This window comes from Heteronotia binoei, chromosome 11, assembly GCF_032191835.1.
Source record: "Heteronotia binoei isolate CCM8104 ecotype False Entrance Well chromosome 11, APGP_CSIRO_Hbin_v1, whole genome shotgun sequence".
NCBI lineage: Eukaryota > Metazoa > Chordata > Lepidosauria > Squamata > Gekkonidae > Heteronotia > Heteronotia binoei.
The window spans coordinates 20,109,571-20,125,205 of NC_083233.1; the positions used below are offsets into that span (position 1 = coordinate 20,109,571).

General features: G+C 42.9%; 1 protein-coding gene across 2 annotated transcripts in view; it reads right to left on the reverse strand.

The window, feature by feature from the left end:
* Nucleotides 1-872: 872 nt before the first annotated feature.
* HDX (highly divergent homeobox) overlaps nt 873-15,635 on the reverse strand; it is a 57,613-nt gene continuing 42,850 nt past the window's right edge. The window contains exons 7-10 of one of the 2 annotated variants that reach the window (XM_060249936.1): nt 12,028-12,107; nt 11,670-11,753; nt 2,759-2,881; nt 873-1,586 (exon numbers count right to left, since the gene is read on the reverse strand). In XM_060249936.1, coding sequence (XP_060105919.1) covers nt 1,461-1,586; nt 2,759-2,881; nt 11,670-11,753; nt 12,028-12,107 — 413 coding nt within the window. In that variant the 3' untranslated portion in view covers nt 873-1,460. Of the gene's footprint in view, nt 1,587-2,758; nt 2,882-11,615; nt 11,754-12,027; nt 12,108-15,635 lie in introns of those variants that run through there. The other variant, XM_060249935.1, reaches the window with a different exon arrangement.

A 15,635-nucleotide genomic window follows, 5' to 3' on the forward strand; every position in this document is an offset into this window, starting at 1 on the left:
TTCAGACACACAAATGATTCAAATGCAGTCATTCCCACAGCTCAGTTTGACTCTAGCTTATAGCTGCCTAACAAACTGAAGGAAGTGACTTCTGAGTCAGGACTACATGAAAGCATTTTCCATTAGGGGACCATACACTGGGGCTAATTCATGGACTCAGGGCATGGTGAGGGGTTTTTTTTTGGGGGGGGGGGGGGTTTAAAACAAATCCTAGTCTATGTAAGAATTAGAACCTGAAGTGCTTCCCTTGGGAATTTCATACCCCACCCGTTCTTGGGTAACTGTATGCCTGGAAGAAAAAGACATTGCTGCTTGAGCCCCCCTAGCTACTCTTCTTACTGACAGCTGGCCTGGGAGAGGGGCTAGAGAAGATGCTCTAGTTTGAATCACAAAACCAGGATCCTGAGCAGGCTTCAACTTCTCTCGAAGGTAAGCCATAGAAGTCAATATACCTTTGGGATCTGTGCACTGTACTTGTGTGGCCAGCAGTGTTCCCTCTAAGCTGAGTTAGCGTGAGCTAGCTCACAGATTTTTAGCCTCCAGCTCACACATTCTTGTCTTAGCTCAGGAAAATTAACTCCTGAGCACATTAATTTATGCAGCAGCTCACAACTTTAATACTAGTAGCTCACAAAGTAGAACTTTTGCTCACAAGACTTTGCAGTTCCCTTTGCAGAGGGAACATTGGTGGCCAGTTCCCTGGAGTTATTGCCATGCTAAAGGGTGAAATGCTTTGCAAGTCCCCTTCCTCCTGTAAAAATGCTACTTCTCCCAACAAGCAATAGGAGGCGCCTGTTTTCACCCGAAGTTTCTGTCTGCTGTTGTACAGAAAATAATTTATTGGAGTAAACTTGAATGGATAGATTTAGTTTTCCATGTACCGAGGGAAGGTGGAAGAAGAGAAGATACAACAGTTAGTCATATACTAATAAAGCACTTCTTTAGTTTGATCCCTGGTTTGCAGCATCATTTCTGCGAAGGTTCGGCTTTTGCCGACTGACCTCTTCGAACCCATAGTTTCCAATGATCAAATCCACCTACCTGAGAAGGGGAGCAAAAGAGAGACAGAGAAGGCAGATATCACACTAAACAGGACTGATGGGCCACACTGAATTATTAATGTAACTGGACACTTTTCTTCCATTCTTGATGCCCTGCTCATTTCAGGGCTTAGTTAGTAACGCAGTTAATGCTGACAATTATGAAGGTACCATAGTCGAGGCATAGCTGCTAGAAGCTTAATGTCTTTTTTTCTCAAGTAGCTTTCACATCCATCAAAAAAAAAAGCAAAGTCCCAAATCAGTGGCTACTGTCAACCGAGCCACTGTACAAGGTTGCTAGTCTGCCTCCCACCCACCCCCATCCCTGCCCTTCATATTTAAGGGAACTGGCTACAACGTAATTAGTTCAAAACATACACGTTAAGCAAACTATGCTGTCTTATTTCCTTTAACAGAGCATCACAAACTGTCCGAGGCATTTTTCTCTGAAGAAGACGACAAGCTGAATGAGGTATCATCAGGTTCTGGAGAGGCATGATTGAAATCCATTTCTTCTAACTCTGGAGGTAAATCTGCCAGAAGTGCCTGGAATGGATATAAAATACAAATAGCAAGAACTTGCTGTAGCCTGTGGTGGACTGGTTCAAAAGGCAGACCACCTGGGGATTGCAAATGGCTCCCTGGGTTCTGCCTCCTTTCAGAGTTTTATCGGGTTCGAATTGATAAAAGGAAGTCCTTCTTCACCCGAAGGGTGATTAACACAAGGAATTCACTGCCACAGGAGGTTGTGGCGACTACAAGCGTGGCTTCAAGAGGGGATTGGATAAGCATATGGAGCAGAGGTCCATCAGTGGCTATTAGCCACAGCTTATTGTTGGAACTCTCTGTCTGGGGCAGTGATGCTCTGTATTCTTGTGCTTGGGGGGGGCACAGTGGAAGGGCGTCTAACCCCATTGGTGGACCTCTTGATAGCACTTGGCGGGGGGGTTTCGCCACTGTATGAAACAGAGTGTTGGACTGGATGGGCCATTGGCCTGATCCAACATGGCTTCTCTTATGTTCTTAGAGGAGCCACAAAAGCAAACACCCTTTAACAGCCTGCCAAGGAGTATTGTTAATAAGAATTTGTTATTGGGACGGTGGCTCAGTGGTAGAGCATCTGCTTGGTAAGCAGAAGGTCCCAGGTTCAATCCCCGGCATCTTCAACTAAAAAGGGTCCAGGCAAGTAGGCGTGAAAAATCTCAGCTTGAGACCCTGGAGAGCCGCCGCCAGTCTGAGTAGACAATACTGACTTTGATGGACCGAGGGTCTGATTCAGTATAAGGCAGCTTCATATGTTCTTCAATTGTAAAAGTCTCAAAGCAACTTACTAAAGTGAGAAGTAACGAATTAAATAAAATACATCTATTGTAATTTACTTCATTAATACTCTGTCCTTCTCCCCAACAGAGACCCAAATTGGGTTGCCTTAGTTCTCTCCTCCGTGGTATTCTCACAATGACCCTGCGAAGTGGGTTAGGCTAAGAGTATGTGATTAGCCCAAGGTCACCCAGAGAGCTTCCATGACAAAGTGGGGATTCAAACCTGATTTCCCCAGCATTTAATCTGACATGACATTGAACTTGCTTTAAAATAAAAAAAAAATTAAAATACTTAACAAAAAAGAGAGAAAGAACAGGAAAGCCAGAGTACCTCCTCTGAGAGAGGCACCACTCATCACTGGAGTCAAATTCTCAGCTGCATGCTCTCGGTTTTACCTGCTGCTGTTCTTTATCATCTGTTTTGATAGCAAGTATCAAACTCCTAGTGAAAGTCTGTAGTTCAAAATACTTCTGTTTCTGATGTTCCAGTTCATTTTCGATGAACCGAACTTCTTCATTCTAAGGAGGAGGAGAAAAACAAATACATCAGACTCTTAAAAAAATTAGCATTTGGGAATTAATAATGATCTATGTTATTCCTATAGCCTGCAGTTGTGGAGACGTGGAGAATGGCTAAGTGGAATTTTAAACTTTAATAATGCAGGCAAACACCAGAAATGGCATCATTGGGGGGGGGGGGGGGGGGAAGAGACCAACAGAGAGAATAGATTAGAAGGAACCAAACAGGTTTTATTACATTTTTAAACATCGGTACACATTTTAAGTGCTTGGACTGGCTAATGTAATCACAGTTCACATTCTGGACACTCCAATATGCACATACTGCAAATATGGTTGTCAACAACAGCCTGGAGGAAAAAATGTGCTGTCCCCTTAACAGAATGGTCGATGGGATACTACTTATGTTGTTGCTCACCTGCCCATTTCCACACATTAAGCCTCCATTAAAGGAACAGGGCAGCTTTTCTGTTGACAACCCTTCACCATGAAAGGCTTTCCATTCAGCCAGACTTTGCAGTGCATATCCTCTGTGCTTGGGGGTCAGGATAGCTAGGATCTAATCTGGGGGCCTCAAAGTTAAAAACTGGGAATGAGCTTATCCAGAGGTTCTAAAACTCCACTCAGGCACAGGCAGGAATAAGGATGCAACATGAGCACTTATGACAGGCAAGAAGTAAGAAGCCTTTGAACTAGTGAGGCCAGCAACAGCACCAGGTGCCTGGCCTTCTGTTCTCAAGACCACTGTTTCAGCTACTGACTGGGGGCCCTGATCCAAGGCTTCCAAGAGAGGGGTGGAATTCCTGAGTCCCAAGTCAGCTGGAGCGCCCCTAAAGCTAGTCTTATGCTGCATTCAGAACGTGGAAAACGGAGTCAGATTCAACGTTTTGGTCCAGACCTTTAAGGACCTGAGTGGTCAAGGACCTCAGTATCTCCAGGACCGCCTCCTCCAGTATGTCCCTGGAAGAATGTTACAATCTTCTGGTGGTTCCTGGGGTTAAAGATATCCAGCTGTCCTCAACCAGAACCAGGGCTTTTTGGGACCTGGTGGAACTCTCTGCCAAACACCACCAGAGCCCTGCAGGACTTAGCACAATTCTGCAGGGCTTGTAAGGCAGAGATGTTCCACCAGGCCTTTGGTTGAGGACAGTGATGGTTCCATCATAGACAGCATCCTCCTCTTTTCATTTTTTTTCCTTCTATCTTTGCTTTGGCTCTCACCTCACCTGCCTGCAAGTCTACAGCGCAGTCCAGAGCAGGGTAGGAAATATCTGATGCCACCTGAAATAACATAGCTGTCCATTTGGCTTTCTTGTTTTTAACTTGTTTTTATTAGTTGTACATCACCTAGAGCCTTACATCATAAATGGGAATATATTGAGCAACAAAGCAACCCTCTTGTAAGATTTACTTTGCTATTGTAGACATTAAACTTCCATGTTATAAATGATGCGCTCTTTTCAGAAAGTGTCAATTAAATTTATCCTAGTGATCCCTGTGCTTCTTATGCAGCATGACTAAATAATCACTTTGTCTCCACTTTTGTGTTAGGTACAAGGTTAAGAGGAAATTTCAACAAGACTTCTTACTGATTTACTTACTGAAATTTTATTGTGATGTGACGTTTTTGTGAACTAAAGCCCACTTCATCAGATGTGTCCTAATACTGGTACATGTGTGTACAAATATAAAATTACAAAACTAGACCCATGGTTTGGATTAGGGTTATACTGGGTGTTGGGGGGGAGCAGTATGGAATCTTTGTCCAAGGGCTCACAGTGACTATTGGCAGCCCTGCCCTGATCTGAAGAACAGCTCTGTTTCCTAATATTGCTGCCTTCAGTTCTGACCTGTTTCCCAAATGCTACTTAATGTAATGTGACCGGCATGGGGTTTGACTGAGGTGCTACTTGTGGGGCTGTACTAGATGGCCTGTTAACTGCTTTTCCAAACAAGGTTCCGTCTTGAGGGACCACCTTTCCCCATATACGCCCCAGAGATCATTGCGATCTGCTACACAACACCTCTGGCCCGAAAGATATCCGTTTTGCCTTGGCCAGAGCCAGGACTTTTTCGGCTCTGGCCCCTGTCTGGTGGAATCAGCTCCCTATGGAGATCCGGGCCCTACCTGAGTTAGTACCATTTCGTAGAGCCTGCAAGACGGAGCTATTCCGCCAAGCTTTTGGTTGAGGCGGTGGGCATCCTATTCCAGCCACTATTCCATCTGTTGACCTCCTGTTGTGACATCATGCTTCACAGCCTTATTATGGTGCTGAATTTTACTATTAACACCATCACTTTTCTTGGGCCAAAATCTGCTGTATCTTGTGAAATGTGCCCTTCCTGCCAATGATGCACTTTATTCCGTTCTATTGTTTTGGTTTTTATTGTACTGTTTAAAATTTAAATTGTAGGTTTTTATTGTTTAATTTATGTTGTAACCTGCCGTGAGCCCATTATGGGAAAGGGTGGAATATAAGCCTACTAAGTAAAAATCAATCAATCAGTCTTTGGTGCTGAATGACTGATTGGCTCTCCCCTCGGCAACACCCCCAGCTTAGACTTTTAGACCTGTGCCAATTCCAGGTAGTGCAAATTACACAGAATAGATGGCATCTAGGAATAATAAAACTGTAATTATCACCACAAAGCAGATGACATAAGAGTGATGCTCCTTAGAACTCACTCAAACGCTGTTGAGCTCATGACACTAGAAATTATATTGAAAGGAGTGCTTCGCTCTTCCTTTTAAAACTGCACGAACTGGGTTTTTAATCTCCCCTTCTTGAAAATAAACTAAAAACAAAAGATGCGAGGAAAACTCGGCAAGAAGGGGGGAAAAAATTAAAACAAGCATGATTGATTTCTTTACCCTCATTTATGAAGACAACTTGCAAATTAGAATTCCGCAGCATTCACTCTGAGCAAACAGGCTTTGAGGGCATAGTGGATGCGTGGCATGGAGAAGTTCAACAATAAGGCCAGGCAGAGACTGATTGCTATATTTCTCCTCGTTTAATACACAAGGAGGAAAATATGAAAAGCGCTTTTTGTTTGTGGAAAAGAGATCTAATCTGGGCATGTAAAACAGCTTAAGAACACATGTAACTATCACAGTTGTCTTTCACAAGTATACAGCCACGTCGTTGAAGGACCCTCGATCAATATTGTGGATGCTACAGGTCTGGTGCTTGCTCATTTGTAAATTGAGCGAGGATCATTTTTTTCTCCCGTTAAAAAAAAATGATTATACAAATGACTCTTTAGAAACCAGTCCTGAAGATGCATGTGAAGGGCTCTTGCTACATCAGCTGCTGCAAGGAAGCATAGTTCTTGGCACCTGCTTCTCAGGTGGCGCCTTATGGTCTGTTTTGGTTGGAGGGGGCTTGGCACCTGCTTTTTCGAGCCACATTTGTTTGTTTGTTCTAAGCAGGCAGCAATGCAGCATGAGTGAAAACAGGAATGGTGGAAAGCTCCTGGTCCTCATGACAAGGGCAGGGCTGCCCTTTGTCCTGCTCCCCCCGCTTGACACACTCTAGCCAGGCATAGCAAAGTGACACCCTCGGCACAGTCTTAATTTCAGTGCTGTCAGTTGCAGCAGCTCAGTATCATACTTAACAGTAATGAGAAGCGCAAACACAAAATGAAAACAGTTTGGTGTAGTGGTCAAGTGCGCAGACTCTTATCTGGGAGAACCGGGTTGGATTCCCCACTCCTCCACTTGCACCTGCTGGAATGGCCTTGGGTCAGCCATAGCTCTCTCTCAAGAGTTGTCCTTGAAAGGGCAGCTGCTGTAAGAGCTCTCTCAGCCCCACCCACCTCACAGGGTGTCCGTTGTGGTGGGTGGGTGGGGAAGGTAAAGGAGATTGTGACTGCTCTGAGATTCAGAGTATAGGGTTGGATATAAATACAATAAAAACAGTGGAATTTACTGAATCTGCTGAGCTTGCTCTAATGGAAGATCAGGATGGGAAGGGAGAAGGAAATCACACTGCCTTGGCTACAATGGGAGACACAGCGTTCCATGGAATTCTAGGGACAACACCTGGGCTCACAATCAATACACCTTCTAAGCTGCGGAGTCTTGTGAGCAAAAAGTCTGCTTTGTGAGCTACTGGCATTAAAGGTTTAGTTTAGTTTGGTTTATTTGATTTAGTTCATTCGATTTATATCCCGCCCTCCCCACCGAAGCAGGCTCAGGGCAACTGCAACAGTTGTGAGCCGCTGCATAAAATATTTTGTTCTGGGGCCATTTTTCCTGAGCCGAGACAAAAATGTGTGAACCCGAGGTCAAAAAACCATGAGCTAGCTCACACTAACTCAGCTTAGAGGGAACACTGCTCACAATTATTTGTTTTTAGAATTGCAAGCTACCTTCCACCAGCTTGAAGGGTGCTGCCAGTCATGTCAAAGCATCCTCCCCCTCTTTCAAGACTCTGAATAATACCAGAAAGACAAAGGCCTGCCTGTTTGTTTTAATGAGGACTAAACGCTTGTGGGTCATCTTATTTAGCTCAGGCTACGGCCCAGTCAAAGCCTAAATGCATATTTATCCAGGGACAAGTTTATGTGAAAATGTAATAAAAACACATAAGGTTCTGCAGGGCATGCTGTCACAACACGCCATCCAATTTTGTGACAAGTGACATTAAGAAAAGGTCATCCTCCCCCCTGGATCTATACTCATTTGGCACTGCCCTTACCCTGAAGGCAGCAGCGCTCATGAAATTAGTGTGAGGACCTTGATTTTGCATGCAATGTGTTTCTGAAAGGTACTCTAATTTATATCTAGGTGAAGTCCAATATACATCCTTTATTTTAACATCAACCAAAATTTGTTCGAGGGTGTTTTTGCTGACAGTGAACTGCCGCCCTCCCACTTTTCAGCACGCAAATATTGTTTGTCATCTTGGCAAAAGGCAGCAGTTGTCAGATTTTTCTTCCACTGCATCAAAAGCGAGCTTTAGGTTGCAATCCACAAGCTGCTGAAAAATTGGAAGAGCCCTTCTGCTTTCAGAGAGGCCTGAATCCAGCTCTCAAATGTTTCCTCTAGTGCCACATGCTTATGATCTAAGGTTGCCAACTGACTTGGGGAAATTCCTGGAGATGTGGGGGTGGTGCCTGGGGAAGGAGGAAACTGGGCATGGGAAAGATTTCAGCAGGGCTATAATGTCACCCAGTCTGTCCTCCAAAGTGGCCATTTTCTCCAGCTCGACTGATCACTGAGACAAAAGAGACGTTAGAGACAGATCCTGAGCGGGCCTACAGAGTGGTGCTCCTATCCCCCCCACCCCCATGTGCAGCCGTTTTGACATTTGATAAGGTGCAGGGCAGTAGGAGAACAAGAACACCTCAACCCCTTGGCTCTGGATTGGGCCCTTGCAACATTTTTAAGTGACTTTAAAATGGCAGAGGCATTCACACGGCAGACATGAAGACGCTATCATGTCTAGTTTGACTCTCTGCAGATCAGTTAATTCCTGGAGAACTCCAGGGCCTCTCAAGGAGGCTGGTTAACCAATGTTCCCTCTAAAGCTCCACAGCTGCTTGAGCAAAAATTCTACCTCATGAGCAAAAAAAACTAGTAGCATTAAAGTTGTAATTGAGTGTACATTCGACTATGACAAATTAGTTTTTTAAAAGATTATTTCCTAAACCTTGTAAAAATCTCAGAAAGAATTCTTTTAAACTATATTTTAAGAATAATGTAAACAGTATAAGAGAAAACAGAATCAAGTCAAATTTCATGTACAGAAAATGTTTTCCTCTACACAGGGTAGACAGGCTTCTGGAGAACAGGTCTACCTGCCCCCTTTTCAATATATTAGTAGATCTGGCCTTCAGAGAATAGGTCTACCCAGTATATTGGTATAATACTGTGATGAGGAACACTTAACAATTAACTTTTCTAAAAGAGAAATACTTGTGTTTGCTGAAAGATATACTAGACATAGATGGCAGCTCAATGGCCACAAGATCAACCAAGTTAAAACATTCAACTATCTAGGTGCTGCCTTTCAATCCTCTGGCACATGCATTACTCAACTTTCTCAGGTTTTGGAATCTGCTCAAAAATTGGCCCTAGCAACTTTGAGATTTTTCCACAAGAAAGGAGGCTCTCATATCCCTCATGCATTGAAATTTTTTCAGGGCAAGGTTGTGCCCCAGCTTATGTACAGATCACGTCTCTTTATATAGGGATTACCGAAAACTGGAAGCTGTTCTGTCTAAATTTTTAAGATCCTTATTTGGAGTACCTCAGTGTGTATCCAATGCCATGCTCATTATAGAGGCAGGCTGGTCACCCTAGAATCACAGGCGTGGCTACAAGCTATATGTTTCTGGCTGAAGTTAAATCTCTTTCCTTCTAGATTAACTTCCTTAATTCTGGCAGACAGTTTTCGTTCAAGGTGGTTGTAAGCAATAGTAGACAAATTTCAATGCTTAGGCTTTTCCAGCATAGCTCTCTTGCATCTTGGCTATCAAGGAGCTAAAACGATAATTAAACAGAGATTATGAGATACCTCCTTCCAATTGGACAGAGGTAAAGCACATCTTGTCCCAGCAGTAGGGAACTGCAATCAAAACTTCACTCCACCCCACTTACTTCTCTATGCTGGAATACCCTCCATTGCAGGGCCTTTCCCCTGGTCCGATTGAATGTCCTTCCATCTGCCCTTCTTGAAGGGAGATTTGCTCAAATTCTGTATGAGAAACATCTCTGCCCATACCTCTCAAATGTGGTAGAAACAACTGAGCATTTTTATTATACTGTCGATTTTACCAGAATATCGAAAATATTTATATTACTTCAGTTTTATCTAATTTCTCAGGCAGAACCAATCAACTTTATATTTCTCTCTTCCTTGGAAATTGCTGTAATGAAATGACCCTTAAAGTACCCAGATTTTGTGCTCAGGCATGTCTAATTAGATAGAAGAGTTTAACTCAGTCTTAATATTTTAACCTAGCATTGTATTTTATGTTTAGTGTATCTAGTGTATTTAAGATTTGGAATCCATACAAATGTTTGCTGATGACTTTATTTTTGAACTCTGATCTCAGATCATAAAAAACTTAACTTGACTATGCTGGTAGACCTGGCCTCCAGAGAACAGGTCTACCTGCCCCAGTCCACTATACTGATAGACTTGACCTTGGACCGCCGCCCTGCACTGAGCCTTAGAAAACATAGGGGGGGAGGGCCTCTTGCAGTCTACTTTGGTTCTTTTAGTGCAATATGACAACCAGCATTACAGGTCAAGTATAACAGAGGTGGAACAATCATTGTCAGAACCCTGCCTAACCTAACAAATAGGAAATTGCTTAAATGTGATCAACTTGTGCAAACTACTTATTTAAATATTTACATCCCACTTTTCTTATAACTGAAGCTTACAAACTAAATACTGAAAAATATAATAGGGGTGTGCAAAAAAACTCTGATTTTTTTCTGGCTCCATTATAGCTTATTGGGACCATTATAGTCAATGGGCCCCAAAGGCTATAATGGAGAATTGATCCAGGGTATTGGGGGCTCTGGGGTGGGGCCGCTTTATGAGGCAGAGGCACCAGGACCTGTACTGTAAATCTGGTGCCTTTACTTCAAAAACAACCCCTCAGAGCCCCAGATACCCCTGGATCAATTCCCCATTACAGCCTATGGGGCTCATTGACACACTTCTCTATGCTGAAATACCCTACATTGCAGGGCCTTTCCCCTGGCCTGACTGAATGTCCTTCCATCTGCCCTTCTTGAAGGGAGATTTGCTCAAATTCTGTATGAGAAACATCTCTGCCCATACCTCTCAAATATGGTAGAAACAATCGAGCATGTTTTATTATGCTGTTGATTTTACCAGAATATGTCCCCATAGGCTACCCCCACCCCCAAGTTTCAAAAAGACTGGCCAATTCTATGGGTCCAGAAGGAGGTGCTACCATCCTCCATTGTTTCCTATGGAAGGGGAAAAAATGCCTTCTCAATTCACTCATGGATTGAGGCAAAAATTCCTGCACTGTCAGCTAAAATTTTGTATGCCATCACCCCCTACTTCAGCTTAGAGGGAAATTTGCCAGTGGTAACCCTACTGTGATCTTGTGTTGATAAATCCCCAAATCTCTATTTAAATTATATGCCTAAAACTTTGCACTCTCAGAGCTGGGGATACCCTGTCATCCTAAGCACTTGCAGGCAATACATTTTAGAACTATGCAGTTAACCGGCTTAAACTGCAGCAAGTTACCTTAAAAGGTTTCTCCATCATACTACTTGGTAATAAGGGAGAGGAGTGATGCCGTGTTATGTGATGCCGGGTAGAAATAACTTCCTCTTCTCCTCTGTCTCCATCCACTTACCAGCGTTATCACGTTTTGTGAAAATTGTTTGCATTCAATAAATGTTTGAATTGATGAAAATGCAGTCTTTGCAAACAAGCCAATGGGGAGGGGGGGAATGAAAGATATTTGTAAAATCATAATATGTCTAACAAACCTTAGCAGTGTAAAGACTGTGGAAGACAAAGAGATGTGCATAGAGCATATCTGAATAATGTTCCATATTTCTACAATTAAGGGGAAAGCACTAATAAGAAAGATGCAGCTCTGAACACAAGGGATGCAAATGAAAGTCTAGGAAACATTTTGCATAGGACTGAAGTTTCACAGCAACACCTGCTGGTGGCTCGAACTAATCTCATCCACTCGTGATTCCTTCAGTAAAGCCTAGATTTTGACTTGCAGTTGGCTAATTGCCTTTCTACATGAAAACCAAAGCTAAGGTACTTGCTTTGTAGTCCAGAAGAGAGCTCATTTGATCCACTTCAGAATTACTTATCATATCACTTTCTTCATCATCTATGATTTCTATTTTCTGAAAAAGAAACAAACAAGGCATTTTGTTTCAAAATCAAAGGCTACATTTTGTTTCAAAATCAATGGCCGTTACAAGAGATATTAAACTGTCCTCGTACTTATAAGGGTGCAAAAATTGCTCTTTAACAATGCAATTCCCAGGATGCCAAGTAAGCTTTCTGTGTGTTCATGGCACAGCTCTCTGAGTATACCTTACCACAGTAACCATGGGTATATCTACCACACAAACATGGATGTATTCACAAGTACTAATTTGTATGAAAGATACCTACCACGTTGTCAGCAGATACAGTAGTCTGGTCCTCCTCTTTGTGACCTATGTCTTCACTCTGAAGAACTTCACTGTGTTCTTCTACAGAAATAAAGAAAGCAAGTGGGTTCTAAACAAGCAGTTGAATCGCAGGGCTGCTAGCAAAATCCACACCATCAGACAGAGGCAGAAATTTAGGTTCCATGTTTTACACAACCCCAATCTCACAAAATACATCTTTTTCCAGTAATGAATTCACCATAGCACATACAATCATGATCAGCTATCCCCAAACAACCTCTTCTGTTCATTCAATCCCTGATTTGTTTACACAACTGTCAAATTAATTACAGGCGGACAAGCGGTTCTGAACTCTCAGGACAAGTGATTTAGTATAGTCTGTGATAAGTCAGCTATAGCTCATGGGAGCAGTCTGAAGGAGAAAAGGAGTCAGTGGCATTCACAGATCATTCAGAGCTAAATTGCACTGTTGGGATTAGCAAATTTGCAACACTTCAGTAATCATGGAGTTCACCTTTGTTTTTGTTAGTCAACAGGAAGTCACATGTGTTTACTGTAAGCTATCTGTTAGCTAAAGAGAAAGCCAGTGAAAGTCTGTAGGAGGTCTTAGTTAAATGACCTGCAATTAAGTGTTGTGACTGGAAATCAATGCATTGGCTATTCTGCATTTTATGGATCCTCTTCCTCTCTTTGTCTAAGTTCGAAGAAGAGAAGCCATTCCTAGTTTTGTTCCCTAACTGTAAAGATGTAGGAAGTGTCTGTTATTTTTCATCCCGGTTTACCCATCTCTTATAGTTCTAACTAAAGCAATCACATTCTTTTAAACACATACATGTTCTCTGCATATTCTTTGCGGCACTGCTAACTTCTAACTCTGCTAAATAATATTTTTCTCTAAGAATATCCAACATGCACCTACCATGCTTTTATCGTAACCAACAGGCCCCCAGTGTGCACAGAAATGGGTGTCAGCGATAGGGTGACCTGACAGGCAATCCTGTGGACAGTTGTGGCGCCTGATGGCACCAGTGCTGGAGTACCAATCCAGAACACATTGTAATGGCATCCTATATGCAAGATTTAGCAACCTCAGAAGTAAAGATAACCATTCCACAATCCTGGGAGAAATTAGGTAGCACTAAGCAGTTCTGGATACTTGCACCCGACAATGAAACAAGCAATCCAGTGGATGATCCAATTAGCGTGGAAAGGATCCTTAGAAGGATGTCACTTGAATCGCACCATATTTGCTTTACTTAGAGAAAAAAAATACTATTTATCTCTCTTTAAAAGGTAAATGTAGTCCCCTGTGCAAGCACCAGTCGTTTCCGACTCTGGGGTGACATCGCATCACGTTTTCACAGCAGACTTTTTACGGGGTGGTTTTGCCGTTGCCTTCCCCAGTCATCTACAAGCTGGGTACTCATTTTACCGACCTTGGAAGGATGGAAGGCTGAGTCAACCTTGAGCTGGCTACCTCAACCCAGCTTCTGCCGGGATCGAACTCAGGTTGTGAGCAGAGAGCTCAGACTGCAGTACAACAGCTTTACCACTCTGCACCACGGGGCTCTGCTATCTCTCTTAGGACCTGCTATATTCTGTGAAAATGCTAAAGAACCCATCACACGCACAGGCCAGAGAGGCCTTTCATGTGGAATTTGGGCCCATCTGCTTCTCCACAACCTTTGCTGCTTTAGGTTAGCAATGAGGTTCTTATTAAAACCACAAGTTTATCATCTATGATCCAATTCTGAGAAGTTTGAAAATACCCCATTAGCATAGGAATTTGTTCTCATATTAAAAGCATCTTAACACAGTGCAACACTCCAACCAAAATCCTGGGTGTACTCAAGTTCGTCAAGTCTCAATAAAAGTAGTGGGCTGAACTCTGGCTACAAAACAGTCATATGTTCATCCCACTCCTCCTCCAAGAAGTGCAGAGTGGCATACCTAACCTAACAACCATATTGGGAAGAAGGCTAAGAGGAAAGCAAGATACTGCTGAGTGTACCCTCAGTGGTGTTTGAATCATAGTAGTCACAGTCCTACGCCCCAACTATTACATCACATAGCATCTTCATTTCATATCCCTCCGTTGTCTATCCAAGTTGAACTAGTTTTGGAATTGGCAATAATGGGGCAGACAGGAAATGCACAGATGAACCACCACCAAGTCACTTCTCTTTCTCTGTTCCTAAGAAAACCCTTATAAAAATGATTATAATCATTTTTTCACTGCCATTTTGCAGACCCAGATAACATCAAGATGTCACTGTACTTGACGATACGGAAAGTTTCAGCTCTGCTTTTTGACTCTCCTGCTGGAGGAGTTCTTTCTCCCCTGGGCCAATGAAGATTCACAGACTCTGGAAACCTACTTGGCTTTCAATCACTTCAACCCAGCTCTTTGTTATCTTATTCTCTTTAAAGCTGAAGTTTTGATAAAGCCATCACAAGTTTGTGCCCAACAGCTCTCCAACGTTTTCTCTCCCCAGATATTCAAGCAAAATGGTAAGATCGAGACTGGCATACGAATCTGCAGATGTGCCCCAGAAACATGCAGTTTGAAGTTCAGAAGCCACAGACATTGCTCTGACTGGGACAAATCAACCATTAGCAGGACTTGTGAAAACCGCAAAATGCACGAATGGAAGTTTAATTCTATCTCAAGCGGTCGTAGTAGCCTCTTCTATTTTAGAAACCTACAGCATGTCACTAAAGCATGTCTCTATCGCCTAGGTTTGCCAGTCTCCAGGTGATAGGGGAAAACAAAGCAAAAGCTCCTGTGAAATCCAGCCTTCAATAAATCAAAAAAATACTGTTCACTATGACAAATGCAAATATATAATGTATTCCAGTTCACAGAATAATAAATTCAGTCCTTTGTACAATCCAAGGAACAAACCAGTCAGAACACCAGTCCCTTCTTTTTCAGCAAATCAATGCTCCGACTTCTTTGGGAAAGTTCCAATGCAAATTATAGATGTTCAGTCAGTCCAATTCATAGACAAGTGCAGCCAGCAATCCATAAGACAACAGGTTTGTACTAGTGCCACTGTTTCGCATTAGCTTCTTCAAGCATGGAAGTTGTTGAATACTGTTCATAGTGAACAGTATTTTTTTTTATTTATTGGAGGCTAGATTTCACGGGAGCTTTTGTTTTGTTTTCTTCTGCCTTTCTTTGCCGTGATTCTCTTTTTTCGTTACACAGTCTCCAGGTGGTGGCTGAAGGTCTCCTAGGATTACAACTGATTTCCAGGAGACAGAGATCAGTTGACCCAAAGAAAACGGATGCTTTGGAAAGTGGACTCTATGGCATTAAGCCCCATCAAAGCCCCTTCCCTCCCCAAACCATGCCCCTCTTCAAGCTCCACCCCCAAAATCTCCAGGTATTTCCCAACCCAGAGCTGGCAACCCTATCTATTGCTGTCAAGAGGGACTTGCCTTCTCTGGTGCTAGGAGGCGTTGTGCATTCTCCTTCTTAGAGGGTCTTGCTGGGCCCCCAAGCCCATGATGATTTCATGCCCTTTCCTAATTTTTAGAGTAGTCAGGAAATAAACCTCAGCAAACTGGCAAAGGAGTGGGGCTGCCTGCCCTGCAGTCACTTGG